Genomic DNA, 20,992 nt, shown 5'->3' with positions numbered 1-20,992 from the left:
TCCAAATTAAGTGTTCTTCCATGAAGAAAGGGCTGAAACTTTAGATCAATAATGATTTAATTTTACTCTGAAATCTTTGGGGGACATTCAGTTCTTCTAAGCACAATAATTAGATGAATCGCTGGATCTTTGCTATGATGAAGCAATATCTATATCAACTTTCTTTTTACCTTTTACCCAACACACAAGTCCATATAATACAGGTTTTTTATGAGCAAACCCTTACACACTGATTGATCTTAAAAATACTTTAGCTAGTCTTTACTATTCTTTCTGTGTATTCTCCCTGAATTAAACTAACATGGGAATAGTTCTATTTTGTGGGAAGGCAATCCTCCCAACAGAATTAGAAACTTTTGAGAAATACCTACCCATCATATGTCAGCTGTTAGCCTCACATTCACACTGAAAAGAGTTACACACATTTTTATGAGACAGAAAATATTTAGTAAGAATATATTTATTTATTACAAATTTCATTCATATTTTTGTATACAAATATTATTTAAAGGGCTTGAGAAATGCCATTATAATGCTAAATGAAAAAAGCTAGCTACAAAATTAATAGACACATGCTCTCAAATACATATAAATATTTTTTAAAGGTGATGTTCTAAAATAGGAATTATTGACTCTAGGTGATATAATTTTTTCTTAATTTTTCTGTATTATTTTTATAATCATGAAAAGAAGTGAAGCTTACTTTTTTCAATAGCACTACCCAATGTTACCTGACTTATTCCACTAAACCCAAACTACAGTGTTGAAGATACAAGTTTATGGTGCAATGCCAGGGTTTTCCTCTGGGTACAAAAGGAACCCAGTAAAAATGCTATCATCCTCAGCACTGACATACACCCCATTCCAATCTTTTGAAACTTCCAGCCAGACTTGGTCCCCTGCTTTTAATTTCAAGATGATGAGGAGAGAGGCCTGGTCTATTTCATGACCATAGAGCGTTTCTCTGGACTTGAACTGCTTCCTATTCCAGGCCACCAGGCTGATCTGAGCAGGTCGGCCCCTCACGGTGACGTGGTAGGAAAAAACATATGCCCCAGGAATACTACAGTTAAATTTCCCAGTGACAGGGCTGTAGTTCCCTTGGTCATTATAGAGAACCTTGTCAAACTTGATAGGGGCATTTGGAGGGGGGAAAGGCTTGGATAAAGCAGCACTGAAAGCTGACTGTGGGACTCTGGCCACCTCCCCCTTGGAGCCCTTGAGGCCCCGAGAGCCCTTCTTCCCAATAGACCCTCGGACCCCTTTGCTCCCAAGTTCACCCTTTGGCCCTGCAGGTCCCACAAGACCAGGAGGACCCAACTCTCCCTTTTCTCCTTTAACTCCTGGATCACCTTGGGGCCCAGGCAGCCCGTCTGAACCACTTTTCCCTTCCATTCCAATATCTCCTTTGCTACCTTTTTCTCCTTTCATGCCCTCCTCGCCTTTTTCTCCTTTTCCCCCCCTCTCCCCAGAATCTCCACAGTAGCCCTTATCCCCCATCTCCCCCTTGTCTCCCTTGGCCCCAGGCTCTCCATTCAAGCCTGGTGCACCCACAGCCCCTCGGTCTCCTTTATCTCCTTTGGTACCATTGGCACACGTGTCCCCCTTCGAGCCTTTTTGTCCTTTCACTCCTGCCAGGCCAATATTTCCTCTATCCCCCTTAGGACCAAGTCCACCTGAAATGGAAAAATTAAAATAATGGTTAAGGCTCACATATGGTATGACCATTATGCTATTATTATGCTCACAAAATGAAACAAAACCTCTTAACTGGAGCTGGAAACCTGCTTCTTGCCTGAGCAATGGCCATGCAGAGGAGATTCTTACACTAAGCCATTCAAATCAAGCGACTCCCTCATAAAGGAAAGAGTTAATGCTACTGAGAAGCAACAGCTTATATTTAGATCTTATATATCTAGTTTGTCTGTTTGTTTGTTTGTTTGACTTTTAAGATGATGAAGAATATTAGAACTATAGTTGCCCGTTGTGTTCCATTATACTTTGCATTTTGGCCCAACCCAGCTATTCTCCTAAATCTCCATATTGTCCATCCAAACCCAAAATCTTACAGGCAAAACACCTGCAACCCAGAAAGATTTAGAGATCTTTTTCCCAAGGACAGCGAGAAAGAGGTGCAGAGTTCAGATACTTTTACCACTTCCAGACTCCTACACTAGTGCTGATAACACTCCATCCAATCAGTACACTAAATTATTAGAAGATTATTACTAATTGATATTTCCATCTTACCTCCCTGATAACTTTAAATACAAACAGGAAGAAAATTAAGGGCCATACTGCACACGTGACTACACACAGTAGATATACTTTATACACTACCTGGTACTCCAGGTTTTCCTGGGTATCCTGGAACTCCATTTGTTCCTTGCTCCCCACGTTCTCCTTTAAGTCCTAAAATGATACCAAGATTAACTTTTTTCTAACTATATTAGCTATGATATAACAAACACCCATTTCACAACTGTGTCACATTCTAATGCTTCCTTTACCAAAATGTGTAAAGGTAAAACAATATGGAAAAAGAATTTATTGAGTAACATTAGGAATATTTTATTCCAATTGATGGTGAACCATTTAAAGTATATTTGGAGGTAGTGCCAAATCTCTTCAGATTTTAGCTTTTCCCTCAGCATTCTTGTAGCTCTTCAAATCTCTTACAAAACCTATGACATTCTGCCTTACATTATGTATGTCTGTGTTTGTGCTCTTCTTATTACAAATTCTGAACGACAGTTAAAAGGTCCTCTTTTTTTATATCCCTCACAATGTGTGAGAGATCGTACCGTGCACCATATAAGCTAAAACACAGAGCACAACACTCTGCAGTCAGCTAAAACTATTCATGATAAAAACCCACACAGGGGGCTTCCCTGGTGGCGCAGTGGTTGAGAGTCCGCCTGCTGATGCAGGGGACACGGGTTCGTGCCCCGGTCCAGGAGGATCCCACATGCCGCGGAGCAGCTGGGCCTGTGAGCCATGGCTGCTGAGCCTGCGCTCCACAACAAGAGAGGCCGCAGCAGTGGGAGGCCCGTGTACTGCAAAAAACAAACAAACAAACAAAAAAAAAACTCACACAGGATAAAAAATATTGTCCTTGATATACATAAAGCACCAAGGAAAAGCTAATTTTCATTTTGTTTGGAAATTTTTTCATATACTCTTTGGGCAATTATAAAGCTGCTGTGAAAATTCATGTTTGAAAAAATAAAAATATCTGGGCTTTTAGATATTTGCCATATTACCACAAAATGGACTTTTACACTGGGCCTGGCCAAAGGCCCATCCTGTTACAGTACAGCCACTCTAGATTTATTTTAATTGTAACTAATAATAGCAAAAATAACAGTAACAATAATACCTAATTCTCATTGAGCACTTACTTTGCACCAGGTAATGTTCCAAGCTCTTAACATGAATTTTTAAATTTCAAACTTTTAGTTTAATATTAATTTTTATTTGATAATAAAACAGCCTCTCATATAACAGGGAGGCTCACATAACAGAGCACATTTCATCAATTGGAATATTTTTCATTTACAAAAGTTTGTAGCATCTCCCATCAAGAAAGGTAGAGCACATATTTTTGTCACCACTTTCATCACAAAAGAAACTGAGGTATGAAAAAGTTTAGCAATCTGTACAGAGTCAAACATAACTGTATATAATATTGGTTGGCATCAACTTACCAGCCATATTATTTATGATATAACCAACAAATTTTGTTTCATTTTTTCCAGGGAAAAAGAAACCCTAAGTCAAATTAAAAGTCATGAGAAGAGGGGACTTTTCAAGATGGCGGAGGAGTAGGAGGACATGGAGTTCATCTCTCTCCACAAATGCATCAAGAATACATCTACAGGGCTTCCCTGGTGGCGCAGTGGTTAAGAGTCCGCCTGCCGATGCAGGGGACGCGGGTTCGTGCCCCGGTCCGGGAAGACCCACATGCCGCGGAGCAGCTGGGCCCATGAGCCATGGCCGCTGAGCCTGCGTGTCCGGAGCCTGTGCTCCGCAATGGGAGAGGCCACAACAGTGAGAGGCCCGTGTACCGTGAAAAACAAAAAAAAAAGAATACATCTACAGATGCAACAATTCTCACAGAACACGGGCTGAACACTAGTAGAAGACCTTGGACACCAGAAAGGACAATAAAGATGCCTGCATAACCAGGCAGGATGAAAGAAAGGGAGAAAGAAGAGGAGAGGAAATGGGATGGAACCTGCTCCCCAGTTGGGGAGCTGAAGCAGAAGAGAGGTTCCCACATCTGGGGAAGCCCCCTCACCGACAGAGAAATTGGTTGGGACAGAAGGGAAGCACCTGAGGCTGTCAGAGGAGGGTGGAGCAGCCAGTCTGTGGCAGAGAGCACAGAGTGAGACCTACACAGACAGTCCATGCAACAGCACTGCATGCCCCACACTGGGACATGTGTCCACTGGTGCACACAGCAGTGGGAGCTGGAGCATGGGGATTGGAGTACAAACCCAGGAGGAGTACTATTGTTGGCTGCAAGGAGACAGCCGATGGGGATGGGAGGGAGGAAATATGCAACTGGGAATGCCTGTAGAGGAAACCTGGACTGCCATGGAAGCAAGGCACCACTGTTGAGTGACATGCAGGGGATGCAGCCCCCGCTGCAGCCTCTCTCCCCACGCACCAGCCCCTGCCCATCCCCGCAGGTGCTAGGAGAGGGCCCTGACAGGGCTGGCCCTCGCACACCTGCCACTGGGCACTAGAAAATGCTCACACTAGGCCAGATCTCTTGTGCCTGTGGCTGCCACCTCCCTGCACATCTGTCGCCACTGGAGCTCCTGCGACCCAGGCAGCCATACCACCTCCACGCCCTGTCCTCACTGGGGCAGGCCCAAGTGCTCCAGGGCAGCCTAGGGAGCAGAATCCTGTGGGTGGCCCACATGCAGAAGTGGGGCTAAAATCACAGCTGAGCCCCAGGGGCAGGGTGACTAAGGAAGAGGAACAAAAATCTTTCCATCAGTTGCACAAGCTACATATTAAGGCCCTGTGATCAGCTTCGCAGACCCTGCATCTATGGATCTGAATGGACAATGAGTGTTCCCACAAATGAAACTGGTCTAGCTCTGGTAGCTGTGGACTTTGGGGGCAAGCACACGCATGAGCTGGGCCAGATCAGAGTCTGACCTGTCCTCACAGTGCCCACAGCAGGTCGAGAGACCAACCTAGAGGCACTAGAGGGCCTACTGGGGAGGTGGAGGTGGGCTGTGGCTCAGAGCAGGGGCTAGCACAATGACAGCTGAGACCCCAGGAAAATATTATTATTACTATTATTATTATTATGTTTTGATTTGTTCTGTTGCTGGCTTTGTTTTTTGTAATTATTATTTTTATTTAGTATTTTGGGGGGGTTTAGGTTTGTTTGGTTTTTCTCTGTTTTTTTTCTTTTTATAATTTTGTTCATTTTTTTGTTTTTATTTTTAATTGTTCTGTTTTTTTCCTTTTCTTTGTTCTATTTTGTTTTTATCTTTTTTTCCCTCTTTCTGTTTTTTCTTTTAATCCTTTTTTTAATTGTTTTTGTGTGTCTGTTTTTGTTTGCTTTATTCTTCAGTTTGCATTCTGTTTTAGTTTTGTTTTTTGTTTTCTGTTTGTGTTAGTTTTGTTTTTAATTGTTTGATTTCATTTTGGGGTTCTGTTTGTCTGGTTGTTCTCTTGGGTTTTGTTTTCTTTGGTTTTGTTTTTGTTTCTTTTTGTGTGTGCATGAGTTTGTTTTCATTTTTGTTTGGTTGGTTTTGCTTTTACCATTTGGAGTTTTGTTTGTTTTTTGGTTTTATTGCTGTTGTTGCTATTTGTTTCTGTATTTGCTATTTCTCTTGGGTTTTGTTTCTCTTTTTGTTTTCTCCCCCCACCCCTTTTTTTCCCTTTATTGCTGTGATGTGTGGCTTGTGGGGTCTTGGTTCCCCAGCCGGGGGTCAGGCCGGAGCCTCGGGGAAGGGAGCACTGAGTCCAGGATGCTGGACTGCCAGAGAATTCCTGACCCCAAGGAATGTTAACTGATGAGACCTCTCCCAGAGGTCTGCATCTTGATTACAAGACATGGCTCTACCCAACTGCCTGCAGGCTCTAGTGCTAGATGCCTCACAGCAAACAACAAGCAAGACAGGAACACAAAACCACCTATCAGCAGACAGGCTGCCTAAAGTTGTGCTAAGCTCACAGACACCCCAAAACACACCACCTGACATGGCCCTGCTCATCAGAGGGACAAGATCCAGCTCCACCCACGAGAACACAGGCACCAGTCCCTCCCACCAGGAAGCCTACACAAGCCACTGGACCAACCTCACCCACCAAGGGCAGACACAAGAAGCAAGAGGAACTATGACACTTCAGCCTGTGGAAAGAAGACCTCAAACACAGTAAGTTAGACAAAATGAGAAGACTGAGAAATATGTTGCAGAAGAAGGAGCAAGGTAAAAACCCACAAGACCAAATAAATGAAGAGGAAATAGGCAGTCTACCTGAAAAAGAATTCAGAGTAATAACAGTAAAGATGATCCAATTCTGTTAAACAGAAATGTTTAACAAGGACCTAGAAGAACTAAAGAACAAACAAACTGTGATGAACAACACAATAACTGAAATTAAAAATAAACTTGAAGGAATCAATAGCAGAATTACTGAGGAAGAAGAACAGATAAGTGACCTGGAAATAAATGAAATAGAAACAAAGAAAACAACAGCAAAGATCAATGAAACTAAAAGATGGTTCTTTGAGAAGATAAACCAAATTGATAAAACTTTAGGCAGACTCATCAAGAAAAAAAGGGAGAGGACTCAAATCAATAAAATTAGAAATTGAAAAGGACGAGTTACAACTGACATTGCAGAAATACAAAGGATCATAAGAGATCCTTTGTAAGCAACTCTATGCCAATAAAATGGACAACTTGGAAGAAATGGACAAATTCTTAGAAAGGCATAACCTTCCAAGACTGAACCAGGAAGAAGTAGAAAATATAAACAGACCAATCACAAGTAATGAAATTGAAACTGTGATTAAAAATCTTCCAACAAACAAAAGTCCAAGACCAGATGACTTCACAGGCAAATTCTATCAAATTTTAGAGAAGAGCTAACACCTATCCTTCTCAAACTCTTCCCAAAAATTGCAGAGGGAGGAACACTCCCAAACTCATTCTATGAGGCCACCACCACCATGATATCAAAACCAGACAAAGATATCACACAAAAAAAGAAAATTACAGGCCAATATCACTGATGAACATTAAACGCAAAAATCCTCAACAAAATACTAGCAAACCGAATCCAACAACACATTAAAAGGACCACATGCCATGATCAAGTAGGATTTATCCCAGGGATGCAAGGAATCTTAAATACATGCAAATCAATCAATGTGATACACCATATTAACAAATTGAAGGACAAAAACCATATGATCATCTCAAGAGATGTAGAAAGAGCTTTTGACAAAATTCAACACCCATTTAAGATAAAAAAAAAAACTCTCCAGAATGTGGGCATAGAGGGAACTTACCTCAACACAATAAAGGCCATATATGAAAAACCCACATCAAGCATTATTCTCAATGGTGAAAAACTGAAAGCATTTCCTCTAAGATCAGGAACAAGACAAGGGTGCCCACTCTCGTCACTATTAGACAACATAGTTTTGGAAGTCCTAGCCACAGCAATCAGAGAAGAAAAAGAAATAAAAGGAATACAAACTGGAAAAGAATATGTAAAATTGTAACTCTTTGCAGATTACATGATAATATACATAGAGAATCCTAAAGATGCCACTAGAAAACTACTAGAGCTAATCAATGAATTTAGTAAAGTTGCACGATACAAAATTAATACACAGAAATCTCTTGCATTCCTATACACTAACAATGAAAGATCAGAAAGAGAAATTAAGGAAACAATTTCATTCACCATTGCAAAAAAAAAGAATAAAATATCTAGGAATAAACCTACCTAAGGAGGCAAAAGACCTGTACTCAGAAAACTATAAGATACTGATGAAAGAAATAAAAAAAGACACAAACAGAGATATACCATGTTCTTGAATTGGAAGAATCAATATTGTGAAAATGACTATAATACCCAAAGCAATCTACAGATTCAATGCAATCCCTATCAAATTACCAATGGCATTTTTCACAGAACTAGAACAAAAATTTTTTACAATTTGTATGGAAATACAAAGACCCCAAAGCCAAAGCAATCTTGAGAGAGAAAAATGGAGCTGGAGGAATCAGGCTCCCTGAGTTCAGACTATACCACAAAGCTACAGTAATCAAGACAGTATGGTACTGGCACAAAAACAGAAATATAGATCAATGGAACAGGATAGAAAGCCCAAAGATAAACCCATGCACCTACAGTCACCTTATTTTTGATAAAGGAGGCAAGAATATACAGTGGAGAAAAGACAGTCTCTTCAATAAGTGGTGCTGGGAAAACTGGACAACTACATGTAAAAGAATGAAATTAGAACACTCCCTAACACCATACACAAAAATAAACTCAAAATGGATCAAATATCTAAATGTAAGGCCAGACACTATAAAACTCTTAGATGAAAACATAGGCAAAACATTCAATGACATAAATCACAGAAAGATCCTTTTTGACCCACCTCTTAGAGAAATGGAGATAAAAACAAAAATAAACAAATGGGAAGGACCTAATGAAACTTCAAAGCTTTTGCACAGCAAAGGAAACCATTAACAAGACCAAAAGACAACCCTCAGAATGGGAGAAAATATTTGCAAATGAAGCAACTGACAAAGGATTAACCTCCAAAATATACAAGCAACCCATGCAGCTCAATATGAAAAAAACAAACAACCCAATCCAAAAATGGGCAGAAGACCTAAATAGACATTTCTCCAAAGAAGACATACAGATTGCCAACAAACATATGAAAGGATGCTCAACATCAGTAATTATTAGAGAAATGCAAATCAAAACTACAATAAGGTATCACCTCACACCAGTCAGAATGGCCGTCATCAAAAAATCTACAAAAAATAAATGATGGAGAGGATGTGGAGAAAAGGGAACCCTCTTGCACTGTTGATGGGAATGTAAATTGATAAAACCACTATGGAGAACAGTATGGAGGTTCCTTAAAAAACTAAAAATAGAACTGCCATATGACCCAGCAATCCCACTACTGGGCATATACTGAGAGAAACCATAATGCAAAAAGACACATGACATGCACCCCAATGTTCATTGCAGCACTATTTACAATAGGCAGGACATAGAAGCAACCTAAATGTCCATCAACAGAGGAATGGATAAAGAAGATGTGGTACATATATATAATGGAATATTACTCAGCCATAAAAAAGGAATGAAACTGGGTCATTTGTAGAGACGTGGATGGACCTAGAGACTGTCATACAGAGTGAAGTAAGGCAGAAAGAGAAAAACAAATATCATATATTATCCCATATATGTGGATTCTTAAAAAATGGTATAGATTATCTTATTTGCAAAGCAGAAATAGAGACACAGACGTAGAGAACAAACGTATGGATACCAAAGGGGAAAAGGGTGTGGGTAGGATGAATTGTGAGATAGGGATTGACATATATACACTATTGATACTATATATAAAATAGATAACTAATGAGAACGTACTGTAAAGCACAGGGAACTCTACTCAATGCTCTGCGGTGACCTAAATGGGAAGGAAATCCAAAAATGAGGGCATATATGTATATGTATAGCTGATTCACTTTATAGCAACTATACCCCAATAAAAATTTTTCAAAGAAGAAACCAAAATAATTTTTTTTAGTTTCTTAATCTCTTTTATTTTATTTTTAATTGAAGTATAGTTGATTTACAATGTTGTGTAAGAAACCAGAATATTATCAATGTCCCAGAAGACTCTATTGTGTCCCCTTTTTGTCACAGCCTAACCTTTGAGAGTAACTACAGTTGACTTTTAGCATCATAGACTTTGGGGGGTTTGTACTAACCACTATATAATTGAAATTGTATAGTATGTAATCTTTTGTGTCTGAATTCTTTTGCTCAACATTATATTTGTAAAATTGATTTATACTGTTGCATATAGTTGTTTGTTGGTTCTCATTACCATTGTATAAATATGCCAGTATTTAATAATCTACTATAAAGAATTTATTAATTTTATAATAAAAGCACAATGGCTGTAAATAAATACATAAATAAAAGTCATGAAAAGCAATTCAGGCAAATTTCATAAGACTAGCTAGAGAAATCCCACCATAAGCTGCTCAACAGAGTTTTCTAAGTAGCTTGCTCCTCTTTATCATTCCATTTAAAATTTGGAAATTAGGGCTTCCCTGGTGACACAGTGGTTAAGAGTCCACCTGCCGATGCAGGAGTCACGGGTTCGTGCCCTGGTCCAGGAAGATCCCACATGCTGCGGAGTGGCTGGGCCCGTGAGCCATGGCCGCTGGGCCTGCGCGTCCGGAGCCTGTGCTCCGCAACGGAGAGGCCACAAGAGTTAGAGGCCCGCGTACCACAATAAAAAAAAAAAAAAAAAAATTGGAAATTTACCCATAGGCCATCAGGAGAACATCTGTATACCTTTGAAGAGAAAGAACATAACTATGAATGGAAGTGAAGGAATAATTCTATTCCCAGTCCTTGTCAATATTCATATCCTGACCTTCACTGCAGTTATTCTGGTTCTCGAGTTCATTTAAAGAGTTTAACTGCTTAAATGAATTTACTCAATCAGATAATGATTGAGTAAAAAATACAGTCATTCTACTCATTTATTTTTTTAACTTTAAGTCTTAACTAAGAGTCCAAGTTAAGTGGAAGTAAAAGGAAAATACAGTTGTCACTTTATAGAGACTGGCTAAATGATTTTACACTTTTGATCCTTCATCAAAGCATATTCTTAAGAACCTCATTTTATAATACTTCCCTGTTGTTTTCTTCTACTTCCAGAAGTCTAACTTTCAAAATGTATGAATCACTGAGGAGGTTCATCACTCATCTTTATTTCACAGGGCTTTCTGCTAACATAATTCAGCCACAAAAGGATTAAATGCTTCCAAGAATGAAAATCGCATAACTGACAAGTGCGAAGTGCTCTCTCTTACCTTAGCATCTTTTTTGAGTAATTACTTCACTGAATGTTCTACCAGAAATGAGTTAGGCGGTTCCTGAGCCATGCAGAGGGTGATGTATAGATGATATTATGTCTTTTGACACGTGACACTAAGGCTAAAACATTTAACTTGATGGATATATAGTATTTCTACAGGCTGGTGGTATTCCCTGAGGAATTTCTAAATGTCCCAGTGAATCTATAACCTTCCCTCAATACCTTGAAGCAATTATAGAACCAGGGATTTCCCAGAGCAGAGCACCCTCTTTGCTGATACATCTATGGAATTACAGAATTTCTGAGCTGGAAAAGATCTAGGAAAGCCCCCGTAATGACAAATCTTCTTTAAACAGGGTACAAATAAATATCTAGTCTAGTCCTCTCAATTTCCAGATGAGGTAAAGTGACGGGTCCAAGGTCACTGCAAATAGCTTGACTTCTTCCATTTTAATTCAGTTCTCTTCCCACCGTTGACACTGCCCCTGATTTGAGAGTAAGCCAAAGGATATGTCATACTCTCCTTAGTAGGTAGGCTATCCATCTATATGGAATATTCTAGAGGATTGCCTGCTCTGATTAGTTTTATGTAGTATGAAATTAATTTGTATCATAAAGAAGAATTCAAACAGGAGTATATAGGAAAGGACCCTTCCCCAGAGTCTATGCCCTGTGGCTCCCAGTCACTGAGTCAGCCAGGTGAACTACAAGGAACAGAAAAGGTATGTGTGGGGGGGGAGTATATTACCAGGCAAGTTTAAAATTTCTCAATTGGCTATTTATAAAGTTCACATTTTTATATCAAATATAACTCACAATATGCTTTACCAAGTTTTTACATTTTAAAAAATAGATCCACCTGCAAGAATCTGGTATTTACTTAACAAGCTGCTCTTCTTAAAAATGATGCAGAACATCTCTTGAGTTTTGACATGAAATGGATATAATTACCTACCCTTCTCTCCTTTCTGGCCTTTTGGACCTTGGGGTCCAGCGACTCCTGGTGGCCCTAGGATCCCCATACCACCAGCTTCTCCCTTAAAACCTGGAAATGAGATTTAAAAACCATCAGGGTAGAAAAATTCTCTTTTGAAATTCATTACTTCCAAAAAAATCAGTCATTTTATTGAGGCCAATGACTGTCAGTATCCTAATGATAAAATCTGGGTGAGGATAAACTATTACAGAGTTCTAAGGACAATATTTTTGTCTGATTTGCAATTTTGCACTACCTGAATAGATAAATTGAGCCCATTAGTACTTGTCACTGAATTCATGGCAGTGATCAAATGATTCAGAGAAGCAGTACTATATCAAACAACAAGAAAAGATGATTATCTGACTCTTAACCTCATGTGGACCACACTTTCAAATTGGAAGTAAAACCACAATACCTAACACTTTTGGTTTTCCCATTCCTTCACTTATATACTCATTCAGGAAAAATTGCTGAGTCCCCCTACACACCAAGCATCCTGATAGGTGTCAGGAATCAGCCATCAACATTCCAGCAGTCCCTTCCCTCATGGAGGTGAGAGTCCATGAAAGATAAACATGAACAAATAACCACACAAATAAATAGAAATGGCCACACTGTTGTTAGTTATGTAAAGAAAAGAGAAAGTTCCTATTGTAGATGGTGGTTTAAAAAAAAAACTGATTTATGGGATCAGAGGATACCTCCTGGAAAAAAATATCATTAAGCTAAGACCCAATGAAGAAATTAGAAATTTCTGAGACAAAGAAAAAAAAAAAAAAACATGGATGAGTATTTCAGGAAAAACAAGAGTAGAAAAGACCATGGTGTTTTTAAGAAACTGAAAGAAGAGCACCATGGGCGGAGCTAGCGATCAGGGTAAAAGAGGCTGAGGGGCAGGGGAGGGGCAGATGGTGCAGGACTCAGACCTCACTGGTGTCCTCGCTCATCCCAGCAGCCCAGGTCCACTTCCACTTACCTGGGCCACACAGACACCCAAGCCTAGGACAGTTATCGTTCCTGCAACCCCAGCCCTGTTCAAGCTTGATTGGAGTAATTTATGGCCAGGTTCTTTGAAAGTTAACCATATAAATAAGTACACTCAATTAAATTGTAATCTTTCATCTTAATTATTATAATTAAGTTGATGGGATGGAGAAAATTATTTTCAATCTGTTGAATTTCCTCTTTGAAAGAACGCTGTATTTGTTTAGATGAAAAGCTTTAATAAATTGCATGCAATGGAGGTTAAGGCTGAAGGCAAGCTTAAGAAGCCAAAGTGGTGGTTAAGCTCTTCTGTCTAAAAAAGAAGGAAGAGCAGAGAGGAAAGGAATGGAGAACAAAGAGCAGGGGAGGCAGAAGCAAGCAAAATGATCAATTACAGTTCACTGTGCAGTGACCCCCCTTCCTCACGACCCCCAAATGCCCAATGTGGTTATGAGGGAAACACACAGGGAGCACACAGCAACTGCCTGCAAGGGCACAAGGGGCAGGCAGGCTGCCCCTTCCATCTAGGCAGGGTGTACATCTTGGTTAGTTTAGTGTAAATATCGGAAGGCTGGACCTAATGGAAGAGCTGGAGCTGGAGGGTGCACACACCGAGTTTGACACCAGGTTCTATACTCTCAGGTGCTATAACCTCTAGAATTACCTGAAACTCTCTGAAATGCAATTAAATTATGCACTGAAATGTAATAATATTTTAATCATTTTCTACAAAGATGAGAAACAACATAAAGTGCTTAACAGTTATTGGCACATAGTAGGTAGCTATTATATAACTGAATTAATGAGAGAAGCTGGAGATAAAATTTCAAATGGAATTTTACCTTTACGAGCTATTAGATAGAGCTGAGCTGTATACTTCAAAACACTTTCATTCAGAAACTCTGTAAAATTAGGCTCATAACTTTTAAAGTCTACATTTATTATTCACATTACAGTAGATAACACAAATGTGATGTATGTACTATGTGTGTTAATTAATGTATGTAATAAGCTGAGCTCTAAGAACAGTGCAGCTAAATCCACCACTGGGTAAGACAAAAGCCCTGATGCTATGACTTATAAGACAGTTTAGCAACCAGCTGTGTTTACATGACCCCCTCCCGCTCCCCACTAGCAGCTTGCCAGACATGATACTAAGAGAAATCCTGGTAAATATAATTTTCTCAGTCTAATTAGATCTCCAGTAATGTTTTGGCAAGCCTGAAATCTTGGTTCCCCAGACCCCTGCCCAGCTTCTTTCCCATTCAATACCACCTCCACATAAACACTGATCACATTTCCCAAAAGCTTCCTGAAATGGGATGAAATAAATGAAAAGCTTAATGAGGATGCAGAATTCCTGATTTTATAACTTTAAATTCTTCAGGCAAGACACAACAAATATTTATATGTAATTCTTTCAGGGAAGAGTGGATTTGAAATTGACATTCTGATCTCACTTTTTCCTTGAATTCTCTGCTGTAGGACATGTGAAAGCTGAACTGTATTACAATAAAAGTGAGAGTATATTCATACTGTATACATGAAAGACATCTGAAATTTTGAAATATTTAACCGTGACGTTCAATGGAGAAAACTGCTGGGCAAGGAGACTGTGTTGCCTCAGAATTTCAATGAGAAGTGAACTGAATCCTGCCTTTATTCTCCACCTCACAGGCATTCCATTTCTAATCCTAACTACAAGTAGAACTCCAAAACCCCATCAGTCAGTATACATTCTTACCAGACCACAGAATTTTCACTTACCCTATTTACATCAGCCATTAATGAAAAGATTGTGTAACTGGAAGGACTACACACCAGTGCTAGGGTTGGTAGGCCAGTCTCTGCTCTAACCAGCACCATCCAGTAGAACTTTCTGCAATTATGGAAATGCTCTATATCTGTGCTGCCCACTGGCCACACGTGGCTACTGAGCACTTCAAATGGGACCCGTGTGACTGAGGAATTGAATTTTTAATCTCATTTAATTTTAATATTAATAGCCATACATGGGACTCTGGCTACCCCACTGGGCAACAGAACCCATTGCATTTGTCACAGTGTTACACCTAGGCTTGTCCCATTCGCATGACAATGTAGAAACCCTTGGGGCAATTCCACCACCAAACCACCACCTCTCAACTCAGGATGTACAAGTGAGAAATATAGGGCCTTGTATATTTTCAAATACCTGGTTTTCCAGTCTCTCCAGGTTCTCCTTTTTGCCCTGGTCCAGATGAACAACAATCACAGCAATTCAAGAAGAAATCAGCCGTGTCAAGAGTGAGGTTTTCAGAGGGGAAGAGGGTGGCAGCACCAAAGACAGAATTGAAAGCTGAGGGGTCAGGGGTTGGTTCTGCCATTTCAGCTGCTTCTGTGAAGGGAGTTTCTTCTTCTTCTGGAGGTTGGCCACTGGATGGCTTTGGACCCTTTGGCATCTCTTTTCCCTCAGACTTCTTCGTGAATTTGGTATATGGTGTGGTCTTTACTATTGTGTCCACACCAGCAACAGCCAAGATAATCAAAATGGCACAAAACCAAGAAAATATCCACATATTTGAGGCTGGAAGAAAGATATAATGGGAATATATACATATATTACAAACAAAAAGACAAAGTGATATAGATATATTCTTATATGAGAGGAATATATATACATATATGAACCATAAGAATGAACAGTATGCATAATACTAAATGATTTTTATACATTTCATATGTAAATGTATGCTTGATTCACAATGGAATATTTTATTTACTTAAAGTATTTATTGTAAGGAACATTTTGCTTCAATTCTCCTTTCTGGTTGTTTTCCCAGTGTTACACGTACTAAAATACTGTTCTCAATCGTTAAAATTATCTTGCCAAAAAGCAAACATGATCTATAATAAATGCAACATGACTTAATAGCTCATATACCCTGTGGAAAACAAATATGAATAAAATCATGACTGACTTCACCCAGATTTATAGGAATCAAATACATCTGTATTAGAGGGAGATGAAAAATATTGAGCTGAATTGTTTATTTCAGCAAACTCAATTATTTCAAGAAAAAATACTGGTAAAAGAGTCCTTAAATCTACTCAGGATAATGGTCTTGTTATGAGAACAATCTTTTAGAATCTGTTGTAATAAATAGAGAGAATAAAAAATCATAAATTTAAATATGTGTTATGTCTTCAGATTCTTCACATGCCATTTAACTCTCCAATTCTTTGCTTTATAATTTAAGGGTTTTTCTGCAAACTCACATTTATCTTTGTATTATTTTAATGGGCCAAATAGTGGTTATTCTTATTAAGGCTTTTATCACTGTTCAAAGGGATATAAGGTTCCTGATGAAATGAAATTTTGAGAGTTCATAATATTCCATTCCCCAGACACTCCCAGTAGTCCAGTGGCTGCTAACAGGTAGCCAGGGTTAGAAATGCATGATTTCTGATTGGAAAAGGAAGGAGTGTTTAAGATAAACAGTAAGAGAGAAAAGAGAATGGAAATAAGGATAGTAACAACACCTACTATTTATAGAATCCCTACAAAGAGTAGGTGCCTTATATTCATCAATCCAATCTGTTCTCAAAACAGCTCTGCCAGGTAGACAACACTCTCACTCACCTTCACAGATGAGGAAAGAGGCACCAGGTGGTTACATACCTTGTTCAAGATCACACAACCCACAAGTTATTAAGTCAGAACTTAAATCCACGTCTGAATAATATCAAAGCCTCAACCATAGGACCTTCAAGATGGCAGGGAAGTAAGATGTGGAGATAAACTTCCTCCCCACAAATACATCAAAAATACATCTACATGTGGAACAACTCCTACAGAACACTTACTGAATGCTAGCAGAAGCCCTCAGACTTCCCAAAAGGCAAGAAAATGCCCACGTATCTGGCCGTGGGGCTGACAGGGTCTTGGTGCTCTGGCCGGGTGCCAAGCCTGTGCCTCTGAGGTGGGAGAGCCGAGTTCAGGACACTTTTCCACCAGAGACCTCCTGGCCCCACGTAATATCAATTGGTAAGAGCTCTCCCAGAGATCTCCATCTCAACACTAACACCCAGTTCCACTCAATGATCAGCAAGCTCAAGTGCTGGAAACCCCACGCCAAACAACTAGCAACACAGGAACACAACCCCACCTATTAGCACAGAGGCTGCCTAAAATCATACTAAGTTCACAGACACCCCAAAACACACAACTGGATGCAGTCCTGCCCACCAGAAAATTCCAGCTTCCCTCCACCAGGAAGCCTACACAAATCACTGAACCAACCTTACCCACTGGGGCAGACACGAAAAACAATGGGAACTATGAACCTGCAGCCTACGAAAAGGAGGCCCTAAATGCAGTAACTTAAGCAAAATGAGAAGACAGAGAAATACACAACAGATAAAGGAGCAAGGTAAAAACCCACTAGACCAAAAAAAATGATGAGGAAATATGCAGTCTACCTGAAAAAGAATTCAGAGTAATGATAGTAAAGATGATCCAAAATCTTAGAAATAGAATGGAGAAAATACAGGAAACGTTTAACAAGGACCTAGAAGAACTAAAGAGCAAACAAACAATTATGAGCAACAAAATAAATGAAATTAAAAATTCTCCAGAAGAAATCAATAGCAGAATAACTGAGGCAGAAGAACAGATAAGTGACCTGGAAAATAACATAGTGGAAATAACTACCACAGAGCAGAAAAAAGAATGAAAAGAATTGAGGACAGTCTCAGAGACCTCTGGGGCAACATTAAACTCACCAACATTCGAATTATAGGGGTCCCAGAGGAAGAAAAGGAAAAGAAAGGGACTGAGAAAATATTTGAAGAAATTATAGTTGAAAACTTCCCTAATACGGGAAAGGAAATAGTAAATCAAGTCCAGGAAGTGCAGAGAGTCCCACACAGGATAAATCCAAGGAGAAACACACCAAGGCACATATTAATCAAACTATCAAAAATTAAATACAAATAAAAAATATTAAAAGCAGCAAGGGAAAAGCAACAAATAACATACAAAGGAATCCCCAAAAAGTTAACAGCTGATCTTTCAGCAGAAACTCTGTAAGCCAGAAGTGAGTGGCAGGATATACTTACAGTGATGAAAGGGAAAAACCTACAACGAAGATTACGCTACACAACAAGGATCTCATTCCGATTCGACAAAGAAATTAAAACCTTTACAAACAAACAAAAGTTAAGAAAATTCATCACCATGAAACCAGCTTAACAACAAATGCTAAAGGAACTTCTGTAGGCAGAAAACACAAGAGAAGGAAAAGACCTACAATAACAAACACAAAAAAATTAAGAAAATGGTAATAGGAACACACATATCGATAATTACCTTAAATGTAAATGGATTAAATGCTCCAACCAAAAAACAGAGACTGGCTGAATGGATACAAAAACAACATCCATATAAATGGTGTCTACAAGAGACCCATTTCAGACCCACTTCAGACACATACAGACTGAAAGGAGGGGATGGAAAAAGATATTCCAGGAAAATGGAAATCAAAAGAAAGCTGGAGTAGCAATACTCATATCAGACAAAATAGACTTTAAAATAAAGACTATTAGAAGAGACAAAGAAGGACACTACACAATGATCAAGGGATCAATCCAAGAAGATATAAAAATTGTACATATTTACGCACCCAACATAGGAGCACCTCAATACATAAGGCAAATGCTAACAGCCATAAAAGGGGAAATCGACAGTAACACAGTAATAGTAGGGGACTTTAACACCTACTTTCACCAATGGACAGAAAAGCCAAAATGCAAATAAATAAGGAAACAAAAGCTTTAAATGATACATTAAACAAGATGGACTTAATTGATATTTATAAGACATTCCATCCAAAAACAACAGAATACACTTTCTTCTCAAGTGTTCATGGAACATTCTCCAGGATAGACCACATCTTGGGTCACAAACCAAGCCTTGGTAAATTTAAGAAAGTTGAAATCATATCAAGTATCTTTTCTGACCACAACACTATGAGACTAGTTATCAATTACAGGAAAAAAACTGTAAAACATACAAACACATGGAGCCTAAAAAATACACTACTAAAAAACCAAGAGATCACTGAAGAAATCAAAGAGGAAATCAAAAAATACCAAGAAACAAATGACAGTGAAAACACAACGACCCAAAACCTATGCGATGCAGCAAAAGCAGTTCTAAGAGGGAAGTTTACAGCAATACAATCCTACCTGAAGAAACAAGAAACATCTCAAATAAACAACCTAACCTTACACCTAACAATTACAGAAAGAAGAACAAAAAAACCCCAAAGTTAGCAGAAGGAAAGAAATCATAAAGATCAGATCAGAAATAAATGAAAAAGAAATGAAGGAAATGATAGCCAAGATCAATAAAACTAAAATCTGGTTCTTTGAGAAGATAAACAAATTTGATAAACCATTAGCCAGACTCATCAAGAAAAACAGGGAGAAGACTCATATCAACAGGATTAGAAATGAAAAAGGAGAAGTAACAACTGACACTGAAGAAATACAAAGGATCATGAGAGATTACTACAAGCAACTATATGCCAATAAAATGGACAACCTGGAAGAAATGGACAAATTCTTAAAAAACACAACCTTCTGAGACTGAACCAGGAAGAAATAGAAAATATAAACAGACTAATCACAAGCACTAAAATTTCAACTGTTATTAAAAATCTTCGAACAGACAAAAGCCCAGGACCACATGGCTTCACAGATGAATTCTGGCAAACATTTAGACAAGAGCTAAAACCTATCCTTCTCAAACTCTTCCAAAATATAGCAGAGGGTGGAACACTCCCAAACTCATTCTATGAGGCCACCATCACCCTGATACCAAAACCAGACAAAGATGTTTCAAAAAAAGAAAACTACAGGCCAATATCACAGTTGAACATAGATGCAAAAATCCTTGCCAAAATACTAGAAAACAGAATCCTGAAGCACATGAAAAGGATCATACACCATGATCAACTGGGGTTTACCCCAGGAATTCAAGGATTCTTCAGTATAGGCAAATCAATCAATGTGATAAACTATACTAACAAACTGAAGGAGAAAAACCATATGATCATCTCAATAGATGTAGAAAAAGCTTTTGACAAAATTCAACACCCATTTATGATAAAAACTCTCCTGAATGTAGGCATAGATGGAACTTGCTTCAACATAATAAAGGCCATATATGACAAACCCAAAGTCAACATCATTCTCAATGGTGAAAAACTGAAACCATTTCCACTAAGGTCAGGAACTAGACAAGGCCACTCTCACCACTATTATTCAACATAGTTTTGGAAGTTTTAGCCACAGAAATCAGAGAAGAAAAGGAAATAAAAGGAATCCAAATCGGAAAAGAAGAAGTAAAGCTGTCACTGTTTGCAGATGACATGATACTATACATAGAGAATCCTAAAGATGCTACCAGAAAACTACTAGAGCTAATCAATGAATTTGGTAAAGTAGCAGGATACAAAATTAATGCACAGAAATCTCTCGCATTCCTATACACTAATGACGAAAAAACTGAAAGTGAAATCAAGAAAACACTCCCATTTACCACTGCAACAAGAAGAATAAAATATCTAGGAATAAACCTACCTAAGGAGACAAAAGACCTGTATGCAGAAAACTATAAGGCACTTCTGAAAGAAATTAAAGATGATACAAACAGATGGAGAGACATACCATGTTCTTGGATTGGAAGGATCAACATTGTGAAAATGGCTATTCTACCCAAAGCAATCTACAGATTCAATGCAATCCCTATCAAACTACCAATGGCATTTTTCACAGAACAGGAACAAAAAATTTCACAATTTGTATGGAAACACAAAAGACTCCAAATAGCCAAAGCAATGTTGAGAAAG

The 20,992-nt window shown here is 38.7% G+C and overlaps 1 protein-coding gene across 1 annotated transcript; it reads right to left on the bottom strand.

Moving 5' to 3' along the window:
- Positions 1-777: 777 nt before the first annotated feature.
- On the bottom strand, positions 778-15,663 carry OTOL1 (otolin 1; the record flags this gene model as incomplete). The annotated part of the gene is made up of 4 exons (XM_082654455.1): positions 15,292-15,663; positions 12,090-12,179; positions 2,341-2,412; positions 778-1,676 (listed from the first exon to the last, which is right to left on the bottom strand). Exons 1-4 carry the CDS (start codon positions 15,653-15,655, stop codon positions 778-780), a joined length of 1,425 nt encoding a protein of 474 aa, XP_082510581.1. The 5' UTR covers positions 15,656-15,663.
- Positions 15,664-20,992: the final 5,329 nt, after the last annotated feature.

The sequence above is a fragment of the Grampus griseus genome, assembly GCF_964374135.1.
Source record: "Grampus griseus genome assembly, chromosome: 5".
Taxonomy (NCBI): Eukaryota; Metazoa; Chordata; class Mammalia; order Artiodactyla; family Delphinidae; genus Grampus; species Grampus griseus.
Note: the sequence above shows the minus strand (reverse complement) of the source record. Positions and strands in the feature narration are given on the sequence as shown.